The sequence below is a fragment of the Nyctereutes procyonoides genome, unplaced genomic scaffold, assembly GCF_905146905.1.
Source record: "Nyctereutes procyonoides isolate TBG_1078 unplaced genomic scaffold, NYPRO_anot_genome, whole genome shotgun sequence".
Lineage (NCBI taxonomy): Eukaryota > Metazoa > Chordata > Mammalia > Carnivora > Canidae > Nyctereutes > Nyctereutes procyonoides.
The window spans coordinates 37,346,448-37,370,630 of record NW_026575020.1 but is presented as its reverse complement, the minus strand read 5'-3'; the positions used below and the strand labels follow the sequence as shown (position 1 = coordinate 37,370,630).

Below are 24,183 nucleotides of genomic sequence, written 5' to 3'. Positions count from 1 at the left end.
ATGTAGGTCTCTTCTCAAATATCACCTCCTCAGAGAACCACCCCAACTCCTCCCAGGCTAAGTGGACGTTTTGCACCTACATAAGTACCTCTCTTCACACCCTGTTTACTTCTTCCATCACTGTTAGTGTACACTATTTTCATTTTTACTCTTTCGTTTACCTGTTTTTCATTTCCTGTCTGTCTCCACCCACCCAATGTGAGATCTGAGGGTAGAGACATTGTCAGTCTTGGTCACTACTGTAACTCCTCTGCCTACAACAGGGACTGGCTTAGAGTAGGTGCTCAATAAATATTTGTTGAATTAATGTTCTGTCTCCTTCTAGAAACGAGGAAACTGAGGCCTAATGGTGGGAAGGGGCATGCCGCCATGAATTCTACCTAGAGTAGAAGGCAGTGAGGCAGAGTGGAACTCCAGGTCCGGAGACTGTGACCTTGAAGGAGACCCATCTCTCTCCAAACCTCAGTTTCCTCATCTTAAGATGGAGTGAGACAGCCATGACCATTATCCAAGAGGCCTGGTACTAGGGGCGAGACCTTGCTCATTTCCAAGAATGATAGCTACGGTGCAGCATCAGAGCTCCCCAGACACGGCTCAAGCGCCCCAAAAGCCGCAAGCGGAGAAAACTACAATCCCCATAATGCCACAGGCGGCACCTGCGCACGGCAGCCAGCCTGCAGCGCTGAGGGCGCCCTCTGGCGGTAGTCGGGCGCAGAGCTCCGCTCGGCTCCTGGAGGGGCGGGGGGGGGGGGTCCGCGCGCAGGCACTCGGAGCGCGCGGCTGCAGCAGAGGAGCCGGAGCCGGGAACCGGAGCCGGGAGCCGGAGCCGCGGCCGGATCGCAGCCCGCGGGGCCCGCCGCAGCCATGGGCAACCGCGGCATGGAGGATCTCATCCCGCTAGTCAACCGGCTGCAGGACGCCTTCTCTGCTATCGGCCAGAACGCGGACCTCGACCTACCGCAGATCGCGGTGGTGGGCGGCCAGAGCGCCGGCAAGAGCTCGGTGCTCGAGAATTTCGTAGGCAGGTAGGAGCGGCGCGCCCCGGAGCGCGAACTGCCCCCCGCCCGGGTCCCCGGGCCTCCGCCCCCAGCCCCGACGGCGCCGCGACCTCGCAGCCCTTGGCGCTGCCCCCGCGGACCGCGCGCCCCCCTCCTCCAGCCAGACGGAGGGCGCCCCCCCAGCCCCGAGAGCCCCTTAGCGGCGGCAGCGCCCCCCGCTTGTCCGCAGACGTCGTCAAGCCACCGGCCACGGTATCACGCCCCCCTCCTCCGCCACATCCTTTAGGGAAGACGGCGCTCCGCGGAGAGACACTGCCAAAGGGTCCCCCCCCCCCCAGTATAGGCACCGAGGGGGCCTGCATTACTCAGCGCCTCCCTTCGGCACCCGCGTCCCCCGGAGCGGGCAGCACCAAGGGCAGTGCTCCCCAGCCCGGGGCTCCACGGAAGACAGCTCCCTCCCGCAGGAGGATCCCTGGGCCGTGGCTAGGGCCCCCCTCCCTAGCTGTGTCCCTGGGAGAGGACACAGTCCCCGGGCATCGAGGACCAGGCACAGCCTCCCCCCTCGCACACACCTCTGCAGCTCCCGCCGCCATCCGTGCGCAGCGCGGCGGCCGAGGGGAGGGGGGCTGGGGTGCTGCAGGACCAGGAGGGGGGTGGCGGCGGGACCGCTTCTGCTCCTCCTGCGCGCCGCCGGCCCCTGGCTCCGCCGCCGCCCCGGGTGGGGGGCCCCTGCAGCCGTCGCACGCCCCCGGGCCTGGCAGAGGGATCGTAATGGAGGGAGAAGGCGGCAGAGGGCAGAGATGACTAAGACCGGGAAGCAGGATGGCGGGGAGGGGGGAGCCATTTGCACAACCTAATCCCCCTCCTGCCTCTGATCCTACAGGGCGCTGGGAGGGCCAGGTGGCAAGGAGCAGGGGGCAACCGCAGAGACAAAAGGTCCTGGGTTTAGGGGGGCAGGTGGGGTCGTGACCCTCCCCTCCCGGGATCCCCAGAGAAAATGGAGGCAAGGATGGCCTTTCGGTGCCGGTGCCGGAGAAGAAGAGGAGGCACTCTCCGGGGAGGGGGTTGGGCAGACAGGGAGGAGGCAGTGACACTGGCCTCTCCACTCTGGCATCTCCCTCCCTCACCTTCTTCAGAAATCCTAGCTTTCTCCCCGTGACCTTCTCCGCTAAGGAAGCAACTGGCAGGTGAGGGAGGGAAGCAGAGGCCCCTGCCTCGGAGGGGAGCACTCTGGACCCAAGCCAGGTTCTGCTGTGAAGCCTCAGGTGAATCACTTGTCCTCTCTGAGCCTGTGTGTCCACCTCTAGGAAGGAGAGTTGCACTGGATGGTTGTTCCTGCCCCTCAAATGACCTGGGAAGCCCAGTGCCAACCCTGGGGCTGGAGGGAAGGGTTCCGACAAGACAAGAGTGGCGTATCTGGGGGATGTTGGAAAGCCACCGTGGGGGTGGCTGGGCCCAACTGATCAGCAGCGGGGGAGGCCGTTTGTCTCTTGGGGACGGGCTCCCACAGAGCCCCTCTCCTGCTCACGTGACCCCCAGAGCTGCAGAGATAAACAGGCAAGAGATACACAGATGGGACCCTTCCCTGTGGCCCAGCAGTCAGGGGGAGGGGGTAGGGTGGGGGCCTCTGGAGACAGAAAAGCCCAGAGGCCCTAGTGTTTTAAAAGGCACCCATGGAAATGCAGCACTTGACAGTGTAGAAATCTTATTCCTACCTTTGATCCATTGAACATGTGTTGAATACCTGCTTTTTCCAGGCTGTGTGCTCTGGGCAGGAGGCATAGGGTCAGGGAGGGGGCAGGTGACCTCAGCCCCCCTCTGCTGAGCCCTTCTCCTTCTCATGCGCCCTACACCATTCTCTGTCTGGTGGCTCACAGCAGCCCCTGAGGCAGGTGCTATGATGCCCATCCTGCAGCTGAGGAGAGAAACCCCTGAGGTTAGATGTCCCCTTACCCAGGAAGGACAACATCTATTCGATTCCAAAGCCCAGGTTCCTAACCCAATCTTGAGAGCCCATGAGAGCCAGGCCCTGAGCTGGGCACAGGAACACACAGGTGCATGTGCCGCCATCCTCCAAATCTGTGGGATGGGAACGCTGACCCTTGCTGCCCTACCTTCCTGAGAGGGTGGCATGGGGCTCTAAGGAGTTCATGGGTGTAAACGCCCCTTTGTAAACATGTGGAAGGGAGCTGTGGATGGTCATTTAGGCTTGGGGCCCTATGTGTGCCAGTGCAGATCTGGCCCCTGTCTTCCTGGAGTTTCCTTGTCCAGTCGAGAGAGGTACCAGTAAGTAGACAACACAGCAGGCCAGCCCCAGCCACAGCTAGCCTGGGCCCCTGTTAGTCTGGTGAGTGGAGCAAGATGTGGACTGTGCCCCCAGAGGCCCGGGTCCTCTCGTTCCTTGTGCCTCGGGGCCCTCTGACAGTGGCTCTGCTGGAGAATGTGAGAGGTGTCCAGGCGTGGGCCCAGGGCCAGTGAGGAGGACTTGGCCTGAGGTGGAGGGATGGGTGGGAAAGCATTATTTGATCCTCATGAAAGTTAGTGAGGAGGCCATGGCTGGGGCCCTAGGAGGGAATTCAGTAGTGCCCCTCACCAGCCCCACTGCTCCCTCATAGGCTCCTGACCTCTCTGCCTAGGGCTGGGTCCCCAGACCGGTGAGCATGGAAACAGCTGCTCTGCCTCCTGGGGCTTCCCAGGAGCCAACCCCCCATGGAGAGGAAGTGGAAAATAAACCAGAGGTAGCAGAGGCTGCCCCAGGCCAGCATGGCTCCTGGGCACCCCCAGGCGGCCCTGGTGTCAGCTCTGCAGTGGAAGTGGCACAGCAGCTGCCGGACTTGCTAGGACTTGTCTGGTTCAATACTACTTCTTCATCCCCCTTTTACAGAACAGGAAACTGAGGTTAATTCATTTAGTCCTTCAGACATCTGTGGATTGTCGACAGTGTCACAGCACTAGAGATTCTAGGGTAGAAAAGACAATAGCTTTGCATTCCAGAGGAGGAGACTGAAATAGTAAACACAGGAGCACATATATGAAGATGACAACGAGGGAATGTGGCCAGTCCTCTGAGAGGGAGAAGGCCTGCTTTGCACAGGGAGGTCAGAAAGAAAGGAGGTCCCTTTCTAGGAGAAGGTAGCATCTGAGATGAGAAGCCATGGGACTGAGAAGTATTCTAGGCTGGGGGAACAGTGAATGCAAAGGCCCTGGGGACAGTAACAAAGAACAGAAAGGAGCCACTGTGGCTGGTGTTTGGTACACCAGGGCAATATGGCATCAGAGAGGTAGGCAGGGATTGGATCTAGAAGGCCCTTGGGCTCTGAAGAGGAGCTGGATTTCCTTTCCTTAATGCCGGAAGCTCTGAAGTAGTGGAGGGACTTGAGCTGATTCCAGCACGTGTGAACTTGGGTGGGGGGGCAGGTGAGGAAGCTGCCCCAGGGAGCAGGTGCCAGCTGATGGGGGGGTGGCTGGGCCATGACTTCCACATAGAGGGGGAGAAGAACAGTGGAGTTCAAGGTATATTTTGGAGGAAAGTCCCACAAGACTTGCCGGTAGATGGTATGTGCAGGGTGGGGAGAGAGGACTCTAGGATGACGCCAGTGTCTTTGATTCTGGGTGGGTGTTGGTGCCATTATTGGAGGACAAGAGGAGCAGGTGTGGGGGGCGGGGGTAGGCTCAGGAGGTGGATTCTGAGCATGTTGAGTCTGAAGTGTAAGGTGGGCAGTGTGGTGATGCAAGCTGGAAGCTCAGGGGAAGGCAGGCTGGAAGTGTAAGTTTGGAAGTCATCCATCACATAGAGGTGGGATTTATACCCATGGGAGTAGATGAGATCATCTCAGAGTAAGTGTAGACAGAGGAGTGTGTGCAGGGTCCCAGGTCACCCTAGCATTTTGTGAGCAGGTGCCTGCTGCCCTAGGCCATCCTTTGTCTGCCCCTGGCTACATGCCCCCTCCTTGCGACACCTGTCCAGAACCAAGAATAAGTTGCCCTGGGACAGGCTCTCAGCCTCCACTCCCCTCCCCTCACTCTGGTGCCAGGTAGGCTGACAAATGCATAGCACCTGCCCTCTCTGCCTGCTTGACTCCTGGGGAGGCGAAAGCCAGTGGGGATTCAGCAGAGGGGGTGAGAGCTCGAGCTCTGGAATTGGACCTGGGTTTGTAGCTCAGCTCTGCCACTTACAAGCCAAATGACCTTGGGCGTGTTTCTTAAACCCTGCTCAGCTCCTAGTTCCTCATCTATAAAATGGGGGTTATAATAGCACCTCTCTCATGGGATTGTGCTGAGTGTTGAGATAACACCCACAAAACACTCCAGGTAAGGCCTAGCATAGATGGCATGCCAGTTCTGTTCTGCTTACACAGAGGGACAGGCTAGGAGGCCGGCTGGGGTGCCAGCAGGGGCAGGAGGCCTCTGCCCAGAGCCCAAGGGGCGGCCTGAGAGGCAAGGTTTTGGGTTTCCCTAGTGACTCTGCCTACCCCTGCTCAGGCTTCCTGCCTCCTGCCAACCTCCTCACCACTTCCTCTATGTTCTCCTCCCAGCACAGCCCTGGTGCCAGTCTCTGCCTCTGAGAACCCCTCTTATGCTCAAACCCAGGCCCTCCAGTAGGGGACAGCCCACTCCCCATTACTAAGCTCGCCTCATCCTCTGAACACTTTGGGACACATCTTAGTGGTTGCAATTCCCAGATTTGGAGACTGAGGCCAAGGAGGATTAAGGGCTATCTAAGACATTGCAGGTTGAAACTCAATGACGGGAGAAGGCAGAGAGGAGGGACATTTGCCTGGTGTGCAAGGTGCCAGGCGCTGCAGATACAGCTGTGAGCAAGCAGGACTGATCTCTGCTCTCAGGGAGCTCACAGCTGAGCAAGACAGACAGACACTAAATCACACAAAGGGCTCTTTTGTCATGTAGTTGAAGAAGGGCACGGGGGAGCCTTCTATTGAAGAGCAGCATCATCACTGAGGCCAGAGAAGGCCCCCTGAGGAGGTAGCATTGGAGACTGGACCTGAGCAAAAAAGGGACCCAGTCAAGCAAAGGAGTGAACATATTCCAGGTGGAGGGTCCTGTCTGAGCAAAGGCTCAAGAAGGAAAAGAGCCCGATGGGTTTGAGAACCCAGACAAAGGGCAGTGTCACCGAGTGAGGAGCAGAGGCCCCAGTAAGACCAGGAAGGTCGGGAGGCACAGGTGGCCCCTCAGCCGCCACCCGCACCCAGGAGCCAACTCACTGCCAGGCAGCCACCCTGTGCTCAGAGCAGGACCTGCCACATGCCCAACACACATCTACAGCTAGGCTCCTGCGCTCAACCCAGGCTGGAGAACATCTTCACCAAACCCCCACCCCATCCAGTGGCCCCAAGGAGTCGGGAATGAAAGGTGACTCTGGCAGACAGCATCTGATCCAGGCTCCAATAGAATCGAGTTTCTACCCCCCCACCCCCCCACCCCCGCCCCGACCTTAGCTGAGGTCACAGGGTCAGAACCTCAGGGGAGGGGATGCGAGGGGGGGTGGTTGGTGGGGGGGTGGGGGGCGGCCTGGAGGGGACCCATCTAGGGCACAGTGTTATCAGGTATGAAATAAGAGCAGAAATGGAGGCCCACGAGCCATATGTCTGGATATTCCAGTTATAAATCAAGCTAGGGGATCGCTGAACACAATGCATTCGGCCCTCCCACCTTGACAAACATGATGCTTTCATAACAACCTGGCAGACTGGGTTTGCATGGAGAATTTCAGACTCCTCGGAGTTCTGTGACGGGATGTGGAACCCATCCCCTCAGGCTGACTCTGTCTCTTTTTAGTGTGTCCTGTAACCACAAGGGGCCCCCTGGGCTCACATGCAGACACCGGACCCTCTCATCTGAGCTCCATCCAGGGTGCCAGAAAGGATCTCCCTGACCTTGGCGGGGCAGACCCCAGAGGAGGGCTTGAGTCCAAGAGGGAATTCCAGAGCACTCAGTGTGGCTTAGGAGGGGTGCATAGGCTCCAGCGGGGCACTGACCCTTATAACTGGACCCCTTGCTCTGGAGATCCAAAGAAGGACCTCTTAAACATGGGGCAGGGGCCCTGAGTCCCCATGTCCGAGGGCAGTGCTGATTATTTTCCTGGAACCAATGACCTGTTAGTTGGAGGAGCAGACTATCATTCCTGGTTTCCACATGGCAAGATGGCTCAGAGAGGGTAGGGATCTGTCTGAAGTCCTGCAGCAATGGAATCAGAGGCAGGACAGGAACATGTACCAGTCCCCTGCCTCCATGTCAGTGTCTGCTCTCTTCATCCCCACCCATGTGCGTATATATCACACCCCTCTGCTCTCCTTGGTTGTCGCTCTGGACTCTTACCCCTCCCTGGACTGAAATCTGGCTAAGGAACAAGAGCTGTGTGGGGACAGTGGTTCTAACAACTTGGAACAGCTGCTAGGCACCAGGAAAAAGGACTGTTGGCCTTGGAAGGTGTTCAAGGCAGTCTCCTAACTGGCATCTTCCCACTGTCCTAGCCAAAGGCTCTGGGACCAGCCTTCCCTCTGTGTCTTCCTCCCCATGCATGGAAAAAATGCCCCTCCTCACTCTCCTGGCATATGCTGTCCTCATCTTCACCATGCCCTCATCTTCCTCCTTCACCAGCTCATCCTCTGAGTCTCATATCGGTCAATACTTCCTTCAGGATGCCGACCTGACCCTCAGTGTAGGGGCTGGGGTTCAGTTTTCTCCCAGGATGAGGGGCTGCAGAGGAAGAGAGAGGTGGTTCTAAGAGAGAACCCCCTTAGGTTGAGGGTTCTCAGCAGACAGCAGCCCCAACCACGGTTCCTATGAACGTTTTAGCTGTTTATTAATGCCTCCTCTTTTATCACTCCTGTCAGATACATCTGGTCTGAGTATGAGGAAGTGAGGCCACTAGGCAGGATGGGGAGAAATATCTCAGCAGGTGAATGCACATTCACCTCTGACCTGAGTCCCAATTTTTTTTAATTTTTTAAAAAATTTATTTATGATAGAGAGAGAGAGAGAGAGAGGCAGAGACACAGGCAGAGGGAGAAGCAGGCTCCATGCACCGGGAGCCCGATATGGAATTCTTTTTTTTTTTTTAATTTTTATTTATTTATGATAGTCACAGAGAGAGAGAGAGAGAGAGAGAGAGAGAGAGAGGCAGAGACACAGGCAGAGGGAGAAGCAGGCTCCATGCACCAGGAGCCTGACGTGGGATTCGATCCCAGGTCTCCAGGATCGCGCCCTGGGCCAAAGGCAGGCGCTAAACCGCTGCGCCACCCAGGGATCCCCCGATATGGAATTCGATCCCGGGTCTCCAGGATCATGCCCTGGGCCAAAGGCAGGCGCCAAACCGCTGCACCACCCAGGGATCCCTGAGTCCCAAATTTGAAGGAACGCAATGCTCACTAGCACACACAAGGCACCTGGCACAGGAGTGCTCAGGTGGCTCATGGTACCACCAATGGGCACCCTGTTAGGTCCTTCCACAGCCAGGTTCTTAGGGCATTCGTTCCTTCAGCAGCCCTGGGAAGGAGCTGTTGGACTGTGTCCCATTTCACTAATGAGGAAACTGAGGCTCTGAGCAGGGAAATAATTTAGTGATGGAGCTGAGATACTCTTGCATTGAGCTACTGGTGGTAATAAATAAGGATCCAGATGTAGCTCAGTATTGAATGACTTGGGAAATGCCCTTGATGAGCTATTAGGCAAACAGAGCCACTACAGTGTAGACTGGAGCCCCTTGTGTGTGTGTACATGTGAGGGGGCTTTGGCCTCATCTCTCATCATATCTGCCTCACATGGCCATGTGAGTATCAATCAAGAGGATGCGGGGAGGGACCTGGCAGGCTCAGTCAGTGGAGCATGTGACTCTTGATCTTGAGGTCATGAGTTCAAGCCCCACCTTGGGTGGAGAGGTTACTTAAAAAATAAAATCTTAAAAAAAAAAGACGATGCAGATTTCTTTCTTTTTTTTAAAGATTTTATTTATTCCTGAGAGACGGGGGAGGGGGGCGGGGGCAGAGATGCAGGCAGAGGGAGAAGCAGGCTCCCTACGAGAAGCCCGATGTGGGACTCGATCCCAGGACCCCAGGATCATGACCTGAGCCAAAGGCAGACAGACACTCAACCAGGATGCCCGGGTGCCCCAGGTTGCAGATTTCTTTTTCTTTTTTTTTTAATTTTTTAATTTTTTAATTTTTTTTTTTTAGGTTGCAGATTTCTTAAACAGGCTTTATCGAGGTATAATTTACATGCCGTAAAATTCACCTGTTTTTAGTACACAACTCAATGATTTTTAGTATATTTACAGAGTTGTGCAACCACCATCACAGTCTAATTTTAAAACACTTCCCTCACCCCAGAAAGAAGCCTTGTCATGATGCAGATTTTCAAGTACCCGGCAGAGCCTCTGACTAGCAGTCAGTGAGCCCTCTGTGTTTGCCGTGGTCATTATTGTAAATAATAAAATGTTTACAAGGGTGGTCCCCAGGTGTTGGGATGATGATTGCTTTTTATTTTTTAAACATTTTGTGTATTTTCTGAATATGTTTTCAAAGGGAGAACATATGATTTTTTATAAGTCAGAGGCAAAAGAGACATCCATTTCCATCTTGAAAATATAAAGTCATCAACACTGGCAAGGGAGGGAGGGAAAAAAGGAAGAAAGGAGGGAAGGATAAGGAGGGAGGAAAAATCATAGCTTTTTTTTTTTTAGGATTTTATTCATTTACTCATGAGAGACACAGAGAGAGAGAGAGAGAGGCAGAGACACTGGCAGAGGGAGAAGCAGGCTCCCTGTGGGGAATCTGATGCAGGACTCGATCCCTGGACCCCAGGATCATGACCTGAGCCAAAGGCAGACGCTCAACCACAGAGCCACCCAGGTGTCCCAATAGCTTTTCTTTATTAGGGAAAACAGTTGCTGAGGAGAGAGTTTGCACTCAGAGTCCAGAACCCTGGGTGCCCATCCTACCCCGTGGCCAACTTGCTCTATGACATTGGGTAACACTCTTTTAGGCCAGCAGGGTTGCCCCGAGTGCCAGCTACCTGCCCTGCTGACTCCAGAGGACACTGGTAAACAGGACCAGCCCAGTCCCTGCTCTCAGGGCATCAGAGCATTGGGGGAAACCAGGCCAGGACTGCCCTGAAATGTTCAGACCTTAGCTGGAAATTCACGGGCTGCATGATGCCTGGGGCCTCCTGGGGCAGCAGGAACAGAGAGAGACTTGTTGCTTGAAGTCACCCTCACCTCCTCCCAACTGTATTTATTGGCCCACCCCCTCCTTGGCCTCCACTCCAGCTCCGTGCTTCAGAGGGCACCTCCCAGCCTCCCGGCCTCCCCCCTTGCCTTCCGCTTTCAGGGGCAAGATTTGGCTGGAAATGTCCTGGCCCACCAGCCCACTCTTCCGGCCGGCCCCCAGGAGACCCACCTTCCAGCTCCCTCCCTGCTGCACATTTGGTGGGAGCCCAGCCTGGGTCCTCAGCTTACTCAGTAAGTCATATTATTTGCAATCATAATAGCTACCATTTCTTCGGGCATCAAGTTAGATGAGCCTCACAGCAACTCATTTTACCGATGTGGAAACTGAGGCTCAGAGAGGTATGGTCACTTGTTCAGAGCCACACAGCTCCTACGTGGCAGCTCTGATATTCAACACTGGGCGTGTGTGACATCAGAGCCTGGGAAAGAGGAGACCTGGGAGGAAGACGGCCGCTGGGTACGCATTAGCCAGAGCATGCTGCTTTCTGGTGTAGTTTGTATTCAACAGGACCTGGAAAGCAGCGTCCCTGAGTTCTGGCCCCAGATCTCAGGTCTTAGAGTGGAGTAGAGGAGGGTCTCCTCGGACCTCTGATGTCTTTCCTCCAGACCCCTCTGGGTGTGACAGTGCCAATTCACACAGGAAGCATGTGGTGCCTGGAGGTCCTCAGAGGTGTTTACTTCACCCTCCCTGTGCTTCAGGTTTGAAGGTGCCTCTGCAGATGGCAAGGCAAAGCTTCTTCGGGATACCACCATCTGTCCAGAATGAGTAGGGAGAGCTGGCATGCCACCATGCACCCCTCCCACATGGCTCCCAGGGCTGGTGGGCCCAGCACACTTTTCTCTGTCCTCCCTCAGCCTACACAGGAGCCGGGTGGGAGGTATAGGGTGGCACTGGCTGGAGGCCAGATCAGGCCCTAACCCCCACTATAACAGAGTGCCGGGGACCGTGGGTCCAGGTGGAGGGCAGGAGCCATGAACTGTTCAGCTATGCTTGCTCCTGTGAGGGTTACCTGAGCACCTACTCCTTGCCTGGCCTGTGGTGAGCATGGGAAGCCAGCAGGGAGCAAGGACCTCAGTCTAGACGTGTGAACCAGCTAGTACTCTTTGCTGCCTGCCCAGGGTGTGAGTCCCTGGTCCCCTTTCAGCCACTTCTTCTGTCACAGCTCCTGGTGCCTCTCTGAGCCTCCATCCCCCACCTCCTCTAGACAATGGTAGAGGGATGACATGGTCTCTGAAAGCTTCTCCTCCTCAGCAGGCATCTAATATTTGCATTTGCACCTAACATGCATTTGCACCTAACATTCTGTGGTCAGAATCCTGAGACCCCAGTCAGTGCTTGGAGGAGGTGGCCAGAGGGCTCTGTGGGATCTTGCATTCCTTGCTGAAATTTGGGAACTCTCCTAGAGAGGGGGTTGAGAACAGGTGGCCCCTGGGCAGCCCCCTGGGGCTGCTGAGCACCCTCTATGTAGCAGGCCCGGCCTAAGCCCTTTGCATGAAGAGCTTCCATGGACCTTGCAGCCCACGTGTGGTAGCAGATGATGCCCAGTTTCTATGATGCTGGTTTAGAGGCTGAAGGTTTTGAGGCACAGAGAGTAAAGAGCCTTGTCCAGATCGCAGAATGGCCAAGGCAGGATTCGAAACCAGGGCCTCTGCCTGGCATTGGCTCCTGACCACTAAACTTGAAAGCAAACATGAAAATAACTGTTTATTTATTTATTTTTAAATATTTTATTTATTTATTCATGAGAGACACACAGAGAGAAGCAGAGACACAGGCAGAGAGAGAAGCAGGCTCCCTGAGGAGAGCCTGATGCGGGACTAGATCCCAGGACCTCAAGATCACAACCTGAGCCAAAGGCAGACGCTCAACCATTGAGCCACCCAGGCGCCCCCAAAAATGACTATTAAAATCCATATTCCCTCTCTCCCACCCCAGCCCCACTAGATCCTCACCCAGCATATCTGAGTAACACACAGTTTAATAAGCTGTCCTTGCAGGCTACATGAGGGTCTCACTCTGAGAACCTGGGCCATGACAGAGGTGGGGCCTCTCCCCACCTTGCCACCCCCATCTACACCCTGGCCCCAAGAGCTCCTGGTCTGAGGAGGGGCTCTACTCCCACACATAGCCCTGCCCCTCTAATCTCTGCTTCTCATAAGCTGCTTGTCCTTTAAGTAACCCTGGGGAGGCAGTGACTTGGTGAAGCCTGGCCCAGACCCTTGACCACCCCTCCAGCTGGGCCCTGGGCTCCCTGTACCTCTCCATGCAGCACCTCATTGACCTCCAACCTGCAGGTCTGCCAGGGCCGAGTGGGCCCATCTGTGCAGGGGAGGCCTGTCAGGGAAAAGCTCCAGGGAAGGTCCATGTCTCTGCGTAGGGGGCTTTCTGTGGGGAGTCCTATCCTTCCCAGCCCCTCCTGTAGTTTCCATGGCAACTGCTGTTGCCATGGTATTGCTGGGTGAGAAGCTGGTGGGGGAAAGGGTGGACCCCGGGCCCCCAAGCCAGCCCAGCCTCTGTGAGGACAGATGTCCTATTTCCACAGCCCTGGGGGTTCCCAAATACTAGAGGGTCACTCCCCAAAGGAGTAATGGATGGGAGAGACAAGAACACCTCCCCACCCCCCACGGCCCTGTTAATCCCCTCCTTCTCTGTGCTGCCTGGTGCATCTCCGTTCCAACACATGTCACACTGCATTGCATTATCTGTTTACTTGTCTGTCTCTCCCACCACACTGTGAGCTCCTCCTCTGGGTAGGGAGCTGTCTGACTCATCATCTCACATCCCCAGGGCCCAGCACAGGGCCTGGCACAGAGCAGCTGCTCCCAAATATGTCCTAGACTGAATGTAATTGAATTACATAAAAAGCCAAGTCTGGTGTTTTGGGTTGAAGGAGGAGCTGAGTTTGACAGGGAACTTCCCAGGCTTTGGGGTCCAACAGACCCTTGGATTTGTTTTATTTTATTTTTATTTTTTTTAATTTATGATAGTCACACACACACACACAGAGAGAGAGAGAGAGAGAGAGAGAGAGAGAGAGGCAGAGACACAGGCAGAGGGAGAAGCAGGCTCCATGCACTGGGAGCCCGACGTGGGATTTGATCCCTGGTCTCCAGGATCGTGCCCTGGGCCAAAGGCAGGCGCCAAACCGCTGCGCCACCCAGGGATCCCAGACCCTTGGATTTGAATCCAAGCTCTGACACTCCCATCCGGGTGACCTTGGATGAGTCACTTCATCGCGGAGCCTCAGTTACTTCATCTGTAACAGGATAATTTCTTTATTGAGCACTGTTATTGAGCATTGAGGACCAGGGGATTCAGTCAGCATTTATTAAGTGCCCCTTGTGTGCTAAGCCTTGGGCCAGACAATGGGACACCATGGTGCGCAGAAAGACACTGGCCCCACCCTTCTGAGGCTCAGTCTTGCAAAAATGAAAAGTGCTTGCCTAGCACCTGGAAATGATGAATAACTGCAGGATATGTCATCCTTCTCCTTCCCCATTGAAGTGGCTGGCTCCGCCCTATTAGCCTCTAATCTCCCCCAGAGGAACAGCAGGGCAGGAAGAAGTCTCCCCAGGGCCCTAGAGGAGGCCTGGAACCCAGCAGCCTGGGCCTATTCTGTTGTTCCTGGGACCTTCCGGGGCCAGGGAGTGGGGAGTGGGGGTGGGGGTGGGGGTGCAGGAAACTATGTGGCTCAGGTCAGGCTCTAGGCTGGGGGTAGGAGACCTGGTTTCTTCTCGAGCTCTGTCCAAGTCCTGTAGGAGCTTGAATGTGTCCTTTCCCCTTCTTAGGCCTCCATGTGCCTCTCCGTGAATTCGGTGGCCAACTGGATCCCTCAGGCTGTAACCTGCTCCGCCTTTTCCTGTGTCCTGGGGATCCCATGACTGCAGTTCTGACAGTCTGGTCCCTGAAGAGACCTCTGCCCCCATGCTTGCACTGGCCTGGGTGGGGCCGAGGGTGGGAGTGGATATGAGAAGAGCTGACAGGATGAGAATCAGCACCCACAAGAGCTAGCCGAAAGGACGGCTGAGGTTGACACTGGCACCAGCAGATATCTGGGGTATAGACATCAGGTCTGGGGCAGTGACTCGGAGACCCCTCAGATCCCATCCTTCAAAGAATGGGTCTGCAAGGCATTGAAGCACAAGGAGCTCTCACAGCAGAGTCAAACAGATCTGCATCCGGAGTCTGAATACCTCTGAGCCTCAATGTCTTCTGCAAAATGGGAATAATAGCACCTACCTCACTAGGTTATTGTGTGGAGTTCATGAGATATTGGCCACAAAGAGCCTGGCGTGCAATAGGCACTTAAGCATGAATTCTTTTCCTTGCCTCCTCCTTCCCCCATCCCCCCTCATCCTCAACCCCAGCCAGATGGGCCCTCCCCCAAGGGGAAGTGAGATGCTGCCCTTCCCCCACAGAGGAAGGAAGGGGAAAAGGTGCTGCTCTGTTTCCTTAAGATCCACTCTGTGGGGGATCCCTGGGTGGTGCAGCGGTTTAGCGCCTGCCTTTAGACCTGGGATCGAATCCCACGTCGGGCTCCCAGTGCATGGAGCCTGCTTCTCCCTCTGCCTCTCTCTCTCTCTCTCTCTCTGTGACTATCATAAAGAAATAAAAATTAAAAAAAAAAAAGATCCACTCTGTGGCCACTGGCCACTTGGGCATGTGGGGCACTCCGTGCCACAGTTGAATGGCGTGACTTGGTTGGCAGAGGGACTTCTTGTTGGTTGACAACACAGGGCATACCTGAGAGAGATCTGGGGGTTACTGGTCTGGTCTCCTGGCAGCTCCTATGCATAAATCTGTGACCCAGGGTATCTGGGGGAGGTCTTGTCCATTTTTCTCAGCTGCCATCTCTCCTGAGTGACATGAAACTCTTGAACTAAGGTGTGGTGGGCACTTTGGGAGAGAGTTGGAGCTCCCAGTGGCAGGATGTGTCCCCCCAGGACAGAGGGAGCCCATTCAGGCCTTGACTCATTGCTACTCTCACTCCCAACTCATTGCAGGGACTTCCTGCCCCGAGGGTCAGGCATTGTCACCCGACGGCCCCTGGTCCTGCAGCTGGTCAATGCCACCACAGGTATGCGCTCTCTGGACCAGCACTCCGACCCGGCCTCTCCAGCGTCCCCACCCTATCCCCAAGGAGAGGTCTGGCCTAGCTGCTGAACTTGCTTGCTTCTATGACTTTGGCACTGATTCCCCACCTGGACAGTGGGGATAAAATGCATAAGGAAGACACGGCGTTGTTGTGGGGAGCGAGTGGGGAGAAGGCAGTGTTTCGGGGTGTGTGTGGGTCTATTTCCAGGGGAAGATGGGACCTAGGTGGGTTGGGGTTACAATGCTTACCCTCCCCCGTTCTTCCCCACGTCCCCTTCTGGGACAGAATATGCCGAATTCCTGCACTGCAAGGGGAAGAAATTCACTGACTTCGAGGAGGTACGCCTGGAGATCGAGGCTGAGACCGACCGGGTCACTGGCACCAACAAGGGCATCTCGCCGGTGCCCATCAACCTCCGCGTCTACTCGCCTCAGGGTGAGGAGTCGTGTCCCCGCCCCAGGCCTTCGGGCTCCCTGTCTTAGATCCGCCCCCACGGCGACCCCCGCCCCCCCATCCCCCGGCCCTTCCGTCCCCAAGCTCCACCCCGCCACGACTCCGCCCACCTCTGGCTACGCCTCTAATGCCCTACCCGGCCCCGCACCACCCCCCCCCCCGCGCCGCTTTCGTCCCGCGTTTTCCTAATCCCGTGCACCTGCCGCCACGCTCCCAAGCGGATCCTCTCTAAACGGCCCCGTACCCTAATCCGTCCGCCCCACGGCCACGCCCCTCGCCTTGAGCCCGCCCTCTCGCCACCCTGTCCAGTCCTGAATCTGACACTGGTGGACCTACCCGGAATGACCAAGGTCCCAGTGGGGGACCAACCTCCTGACATCGAGTTCCAGATCCGGGACATGCTTATGCAGTTCGTCACCAAAGAGAACTGCCTCATCCTGGCTGTGTCCCCCGCCAACTCCGACCTGGCCAACTCTGATGCTCTCAAGGTTGCCAAGGAGGTGGACCCCCAGGGTAGGTTCCTAAGGACAGCAGAAGTACAAGGCCCTGGGACTCTATTCTCAGCTCCAGGAGGAGCCCCTCTGGGAAGAATAAATGAGGTGGGAGAGGGGCACTCTAGTGGCTCAGTGGTTGAGTGTCTGCCTTTGGTTCAGGTCGTGATCCCAGGGCCCCTGAATTGAGTCCACATCAGGCTCCCCTCAGGGAGCTTGCTTCTCCCTCTGCCTATGCCTCTGCCTCTCTGTGTGTCTCCCAGGAATTAAAAAAATTCTTTAAATGAGGCTGGAGAGCAGAGGCAGGTAGTGGGTGAGGGAGGGTGTGGGTAGGGAGATGTGGGAAGCAGGTGGAGTGCATGTGGTCTCCATTGTGAGGAGAGCATGTAGGTGACCCTCTCCTGCTGTCCCCTAGGTCAGCGCACCATCGGGGTCATCACCAAGCTAGATCTGATGGATGAGGGCACAGATGCCCGAGATGTGCTGGAGAATAAGCTCCTTCCCCTGCGCAGAGGTAGGCAGGCTCTCCGACCCACTCCACCTGCCCTTCTTCACCCCACCCTGTGCAAGGCTGGTTGCCCCTGACTTCGACCCCCTTCCACAGGCTACATAGGGGTGGTAAACCGAAGCCAGAAGGACATTGATGGCAAGAAGGACATCTCAGCTGCCTTGGCCGCTGAACGCAAGTTCTTTCTCTCCCACCCATCCTACCGCCACTTGGCGGACCGCATGGGCACACCCTACCTACAGAAGGTCCTCAACCAGGTAAGGAACTCAGGCCTGGGAAAAGCAGCACGGGGACAGGTATATTTAAATGTGTTTTGTGAAGTTGACCAACAGAGGTTAGTGTCCTCATCATGCAGGTGAACAGAGACCCAGAACACAAAGCAACTTGCCCGCAAGCCCCACAGCAAGGTAGCAGCAGAGCTTCACTGACTTTTCCCTGACAGGGGCCTAGGAAGGGAGTCCAGTAGCCCCTCAGAATGGAGTGAGGATCCAGACCTTGCACTGACAAGGACTTGGGTTTGGGAGCCATTATTAGAGTGTACTTGGCTGAAGGCCTTGCTTCCTTCTGAAGTGGGGAGAGGCTCATCTGGAGACAGGAACAGGCAATCCCAGGGGCTTCCCTAAGATGTTTCTCCATCTGGAATGGGGCTTTCAGAACTGAGCCATGTGTGTATGTGTGTGTGATGATGGAAGAGAAGCAGTGGGGAAGGCAGTGTGGTGTAGGGGCAGAACCGGGGACTCTGGAAGCCACAGACCTGACACACCAGCTCTCTGAACCTCTATTTTTGCATCTGTAAAATGGTGATGTTGGTGATAAGACCCTGCTTCATAAGATCATTGTGCAACTTCAGGGAGATACTGTGTACGAGGAACTAGCCAGAGTGAGCCCCAGAACTTGAGAATTACCGTACCAGAGGTCTAAACTCAGAGGGTTGCCCTTTGGCCATCCTTGCCCCAGACACATTTTATTTGGCCCTCATGGTGTCTAAAAATAGTCCATTAGTCAAAAATCCGGTAATTTCAAATAAAAATCTAGACTTCTGGTTTCTATTGAAAATTGCGTGGGGCACCTGGCAGGCTCTGTCAGTAAAGCATACACTTTTGATCTCAGGGTTATAAGTTTGAGCACCACATTGGGGGTAGAGGTTATGTAAAAATAAAATCTTTAAAAAACAAAGGAAGAAAGAAAAAGAAAGAAAGAAAGAAAGAGAAAGAAAAGAAAGAAAGAAAGAAAGAAAGAAAGAAAGAAAGAAAGAAAGAAAGAAAAAGAAAATTGTGTTGTTCACTCACAAATTCAGTTAATACACCTACTGTATTCCAAGCCCTGGCCTTGGCAGCTCTCCTCCTCGATCCTGGTGGGCTGGATCGTGGCTGCCTTCTACATCTCTCAATCTCACCACATCCGCAGGTCCCATGGCACTCCGGCCTCTGCTTGGCCCTGTGGGCATCTCCATTTGTGACCATGGCTTTAACCCCTGTCTCATCCGCCTCCCCTTCCCCCTCAGCAACTGACCAACCACATCCGGGACACACTGCCGGGGCTCCGGAACAGGCTGCAGAGCCAGCTACTGTCCATTGAGAAGGAGGTGGAGGAGTACAAGAACTTCCGACCTGATGACCCAGCACGCAAGACCAAGGCCCTGCTGCAGTGAGGCCCGCCCCAACTCCTGACACCCCAGCACTGAGCTGCCCCTCTGCACCAGGCTCTCTCAGGGCTCCCTCCACCCAGGGCTCCCTGCAAAAGGCTGCTGCAGCCCCCTCACGCCATCCCACTCTCTCCATCCCCCAGGATGGTCCAGCAGTTTGCTGTGGACTTTGAGAAGCGCATTGAGGGCTCCGGGGACCAGATTGACACCTATGAACTGTCAGGGGGAGCCCGCATCAACCGGATCTTCCATGAGCGCTTCCCCTTTGAGCTAGTCAAGGTAGGACAGTCTCCCCAGGGGCAGAGTGGGGGAGCTTAGGACTACCCACCCTGCCCTCCAGGACTTCCACGTGAACCTTTGCTGACCTGGTGCTGATAGGGAGTGGGGCCTCTGTCTTGGCCTTCTAGGGAGCAGGAAGGCCTGACCAGCTGCCTCTTGCTCTCCTGCACAGATGGAGTTTGATGAGAAGGAGCTCCGGAGAGAGATCAGCTACGCCATCAAGAATATCCATGGCATTAGGCACGTATTGGGACCGGGGAAAGGGGCTGAGCCCTGGAAGGCAGAGGGGGTCTCATGCCAAGGCACAGGGAGTGATAAAGTGAGCCGCCCTCAGGAAGGACCAAGAGCCCTGGTCCCCCATCCTCTCCACCCTTTCTGGCTCCCAGCTCAGACAAGCCCGAGCTGGGGGAGGTGGATGAGAGGCTTGCTGTCCTCCTTTGCTGTCCCTGGGAGCAGGGCCTGGAGGCTGGACCAGCTGGGCAGAGCCCAGGACATAGGTGACATAGGAGGCTGGGGAAGCCTCTGGGCTTGGGCCCCCTGCCCATCCTCAGGATGAGACAGTTTCCTCCAGTCCTATCCAGGTAGCTACGCAAAGCTGCCAAAACCACTGGGGAGGGCCTGGGATGGAGCATGTAGGCATTGGCCTGTGTCTTTTTATGATGAAACAGGGTTTTCAACCTTCCAGACCCTCCCATAGTCTCATTAGGCCAAAGTGGGCCTCACTCCACACCACCTCCCTCCTTCCAGCCAACCCCATGGCCTTTGAAACAGGAAGAGGGATTGGAAAAAAGACAAAAGCTTAGCCCCCTTCAAGGACCCAGATCTACATTGTTCATGTAACAAGAACATTTAAAGCACCTGCTATGTGCCAGGGAGTGAACAAGACCAAAATGTCCCTGCTTTTATACAGATTCAATTCCAAGGTTTGGCATGGAATTTACAAACTGATAACTGTATTGGCCATGACACAGAAAAAAAACTTCTCTCTTAGTCTTAAAATAAAATGTTTTATTCCCAGAGAGTCTCTTAAAGAGAACCCAGTTTGGCAGTTTTCGTACCATTTCTGGCCAGAGAACCTTTTGTGTGAACAGAATCTTCAGAGGAAGCAGGACATTTATAAGCAGACCTTGCCTTGCCCCAAAGAGCGTCAATTCAATGTCCTCCATTAGAATCCATCCTGCCCATTTTACAGATGAGGACACTTGAAGCCCAGAGAGGGGTAATAGTGGGAGGACCCCAAGGAGAAATCAGGGGGTCGGGTGGGCCCTGGCCTAGCACTCCTGGTAGGAGCTGGCCTGTGACACTGTGCCCTTCTCCCGCTCCGGGCGTTCAGAACGGGGCTCTTTACCCCAGACATGGCTTTTGAGACCATTGTGAAAAAGCAGGTGAAGAAGATCCGAGAACCGTGTCTCAAGTGTGTGGACATGGTTATCTCGGAGCTAATCAGCACGGTTAGACAGTGCACCAAGAAGGTAACCCGGTGGCCCGGGCCAGCCCTCCCACCTCTGTCCCCATCCTGCACTGCTGCCAGGCGCTCTTTCCCCACACCCCCCACTGCCTCCTCGGTAGCATGTACAGACCTCAGCGGGGTGGGGGAGGCAGGCCACCCCAGACCCAGACAGGGGGCCTCTCTGAAGGGGCTTTACCCACCCCCTGGCCCCCAGGCACAAGGGATTAGACATTGATAAGACAAGTGTGATGATGGATGTCCTGAGAGCCCACTAAGAGCTCCTCCAGCTCAGGGAGGATAGGCCTTGAGGGGCCCTGAGCCCCCTTCCAGCTTTGGGAGTCCTCTTTGGAGGTTCCAGGGAGGGAACACTTTGGCCCTGCAGAGAGGTGAGATACAGGGCCTTCTTGGGTGCTGCTCTGGGGGTCTGGATGGCTAGAGGGGTGCAGAGGACCCAGGTCTAGCAGGCACCCTGACTCCCCACTGTCTTTCATCCTCTCCATTCTCACCTCAGCCTCACTTAGGACTCTCACTCAAGACCCTTCCCTTCCCTTCCATCCATATCCAACCTTCCAGGGACAGAGTCCTCTTCCATCTGTTCTGTCATCTGAGCCTCACAAGAACCACCCAAGGAGGGCAGGCCAGGGAGGATGGCACCCAGGCCACAAGAGGGAAACTGAGGCTTAGGCAATTGAGTGACTTGTCCAAGGTCATATGAGCTAGCAGGTGGCAGAGCTGTTACTTGAAGCCAAGGCTTTGGACTCCAAATCTAGTATTTGTTTGATTCCGCCCTCAGCCTCCCTCCCTTTCCTCTCCCCACTGCTGCCCTGGCCCCTCTCTACCACCACCTCCACTCTTTCTGTCTTTCCTTTTCTCTTTTTCTGTCTTTCCCAGCTGAGTTCCTCCAGACCATTTGGAGGAGAGGCAAAGGATGCCCCTTGAGGAGAAAGAGGGCAGGAGTAGAACAGGGAGCTGGAGAGTGGAGGTCAGGCAGCTACACAGCAACTCCAGGAGGCATCATCTGCACCACGGTCTATGCAAATGGAGTCCCTGGAGTTGTGCAGTGCATAGCCTGGGCAGCTGGGTGCAGTAATCCTGGCGGAGATAGGGAATTGTGCTAGGCTTTGGAGTCAGGATGAAGTGGATGGAGAAGGTGCTGGCAAACCTTGAATTGAAGAGAATGGGTGAGTGGGGTCCTGGCCTGGGTCAGCCCCTTAGGAGGACCCAAGGCTGTGACAAAGACAGCATTGGAAAAGACAGAGAGGGCCGGCTCAGTGTAGCTGAGGAGGGGCTGGGGGGCAAGCCCTGGGGAGACAATCTGAACTCAGTAAGTGGCCTTGTATGGAGCAGAGGCTTTGTCCCTCAGAAGCCCCCTGCCCCATACCCACAGAGCCCTGGGGGATATTTGGCAGCACCTGGGAGGTGCCGACCCTGGGTGGTGGTAGGGAGGGCCGGTTCCACACTCACATTGTCTTCTGTTCTCTCTCTTTCTCTGTGTCGGTGTCTCTCTCTCTTCCCCCATGCCCGTGCCATCCTCCACTCCTGAATCCTGGCTCTGCTTGGCTTTCACTCCCCTCCTTCTCCCCACCTGCCCATGGCTGCTCCTCCTCCCATCCCCTCCTTCTCCCTGGGTGCAGGACGGGCCTCTTCACACCTGACCTCGCTTTTGAAGCCACAGTGAAAAAGCAGGTGCAGAAGCTCAAAGAGCCCAGTATCAAGTGTGTGGATATGGTAGTCAGTGAGCTCACGGCCACCATCAGAAAGTGTAGCGAAAAGGTATGAGGGCCGCCAGGGCGGGGCTGGGCCTAGCCGTCCCTTCCTTCTGGCCATGGACTCCCGTGGGCAGAACCATCTGCTGAGCAGGCCAGGCAGCCTCTCGGCTGCCCACGGGGACCCAGACGCCTGTGCTGGCCGGGTGATTCCGGGCCCTTAGTTTTCATGATAGCTTAAAACCCTCAGTCTGCTTATACTTACCATCCTTTTAGGCTCCCAGCTCCGCTACAAGACTTTGCTCCAACCCAAGAATCCTTTTCACCGACAAGAATGACAGTGATGAGAAGGGGATGGCTGATGTTGATTGAACACCTATTAGGTGCCAAGCACTAAGCTCAGTGCTCATCCTTGTTATCTGACTTAAGCCTCCCCAACAATCCTAAAAAGTGGGTAGTGTTAATCCCATTTTACAGATGAATAAACTGAGTCTCAGAAGAGAAGAGAGGAGCAGGATTCAGATTTAGGGAAGCCGAGGGAATAGATCTGAGATCCAGGCCTCCTGGGGTGGGGGGGAAGCTATCCCAGTTCCTCAAAACCAATTTGCCTAAAAGCATATTGGATTACTCACTTTATAGTAATCCATATGCATTTAACAGGATCAGCCTCTTTTGGGTCTGTGAACTTTTAAATGCCTTCTTCCTATTTGTCTACTTTTGGGCATTGTGAGGATTTTTAGCCAGATCTTCTGAAGGCAGTTCTTCCCAGGGGAGTGCAGGAGAATCAGTTGGCTTGGGGAGCCTTCCTAGGATTCAGATGCCCCTGTCCAGCAAGCTGAATCAGAATCTCAGGAAGAGCCCAGCCTTGCTTATACTTGAAAAAGCTCCCTATGCTGGGAGGTGGGGGCACTTCTGCCTCAACTTCATGTTTAATTAGTTTCACGGGTTTCGTGAGTCACGTGCACCCCTTTCGTTATCCTGTCTCATTTTGCCCACTTTTATGCCTAATGTGGACAGTAAGTAAATTAGCATCCACTCCATGCCTTTTCCAGGTGGAATAAGATCTGGGCTGGACTCCCCACTGCATAGTATTTATCGTGACATCTGAGTCATGGTCCTACTGCACTGTGAATACTAAGCAACACAATCTTACTTTTGTTAAACTTTAAAAATTACTGAGTTTATTTTTATTTTTTTAAGATTTTATTTATTTGAGAGAGAGAGAGAGCACGAGCAGGGTTGGAGAGACACGGAGAGAGAAAGAAACAGACTCCCTCCTGAGCAGGGAGGCTGATGCAGGGCTCGATCCCACTTTCCTGGGATCATGACCTGAGCTGAAGGCAGGTGCTATATCGACTGAGCCACTCAGACACCCCTACTGAATTTATTTGAAGCTGCCTCAAATCTCTTTACAAATCTACAATTAAATTTATTTAAATTTTAGCTTTTCATTATAAAACTCTGTGTACATATATATACATATACATAGTCTCCATTTTATTTATTTATTTATTTTAAGATTTTATTTATTTATTCATGAGAGACATACAGAGAGAGAGGCAGAGACACAGGCAGAGGGAGAAGCAGACTCCATGCAGGGAGCCTGATGTGGGACTCCATCCCAGGACTCCAGGATCACACCCTGGGCTGAATACGGCACCAAACTGCTGAGCCACCCGGACTGCCTCACAGTCTCGATTTTTAAAATTTAGTAAATGCCAAAGCTTAAAAAGAAGGCAACAACCCTCCCTTTCCAGGGAGCCACTATCGAGATTTTGGTATGTGTCTTGCAAGCACACTCCTTTTTATTTATTTTCTTATTTTTTTAAAGATTTATTTATTCATTCAGAGAGAGAGAGAGAGGCAGAGACACAGGCAGAGCGAGAAGCAGGCTCCATGTAGGAAGCCTGATGTGGGACTCGATTCCGGGTCTCCAGGATCACACCCCGGGCTGCAGGCGGCGCTAAACCGCTGCACCACCAGGGCTACCTCGACACTCCTTTTTAAAAAATGAAATTATCAGTATTGATTTTGTTCTGATCATACATGATTGTCATAAAAATACTCAAATAGCACAGAGAAAGCAAGTCCCTATAATTGTACAACCCTAAAGATAAGGACTACTAACTTTCTAACTAATTACAAATATACAGCAATTTTAACCTAAATAGGATCATACTATACTCATTGATTCCAGAACTCTTTTTTACCAAGCAATGTGTCATGGAGTCCTTGTACATAACTACAGGAAGATCCACCCTTGAACCGCTGAATCGTATTCCACTGTATAAAGGTGGTATCTATATATTCAAG

General features: G+C 54.5%; 1 protein-coding gene across 32 annotated transcripts in view; it reads left to right on the top strand.

The window, feature by feature from the left end:
- Positions 1 to 759: 759 nt before the first annotated feature.
- The window catches only part of DNM1 (dynamin 1), a 61,093-nt gene continuing 37,669 nt past the window's right edge, over positions 760 to 24,183 (top strand). For 26 of the 32 annotated variants that reach the window (XR_008664655.1, XR_008664622.1, XR_008664620.1 and 23 more), the window contains exons 1-10: positions 760 to 1,025; positions 15,247 to 15,320; positions 15,624 to 15,773; positions 16,101 to 16,304; positions 16,698 to 16,796; positions 16,887 to 17,047; positions 18,295 to 18,437; positions 18,579 to 18,714; positions 18,887 to 18,954; positions 20,048 to 20,186. Coding sequence is in view for 21 of the 32 variants with exons in the window: in XM_055326902.1 (XP_055182877.1) it covers positions 865 to 1,025; positions 15,247 to 15,320; positions 15,624 to 15,773; positions 16,101 to 16,304; positions 16,698 to 16,796; positions 16,887 to 17,047; positions 18,295 to 18,437; positions 18,579 to 18,714; positions 18,887 to 18,954; positions 20,048 to 20,186 (1,335 nt within the window). In the remaining 11 variants the exon portion in view is untranslated. Of the gene's footprint in view, positions 1,026 to 15,246; positions 15,321 to 15,623; positions 15,774 to 16,100; positions 16,305 to 16,697; positions 16,797 to 16,886; positions 17,048 to 18,294; positions 18,438 to 18,578; positions 18,715 to 18,886; positions 18,955 to 20,047; positions 20,187 to 21,798; positions 21,938 to 24,183 lie in introns of all 32 variants that reach the window. The other 6 variants (XM_055326891.1, XM_055326903.1, XM_055327022.1 and 3 more) reach the window with 1 other exon arrangement.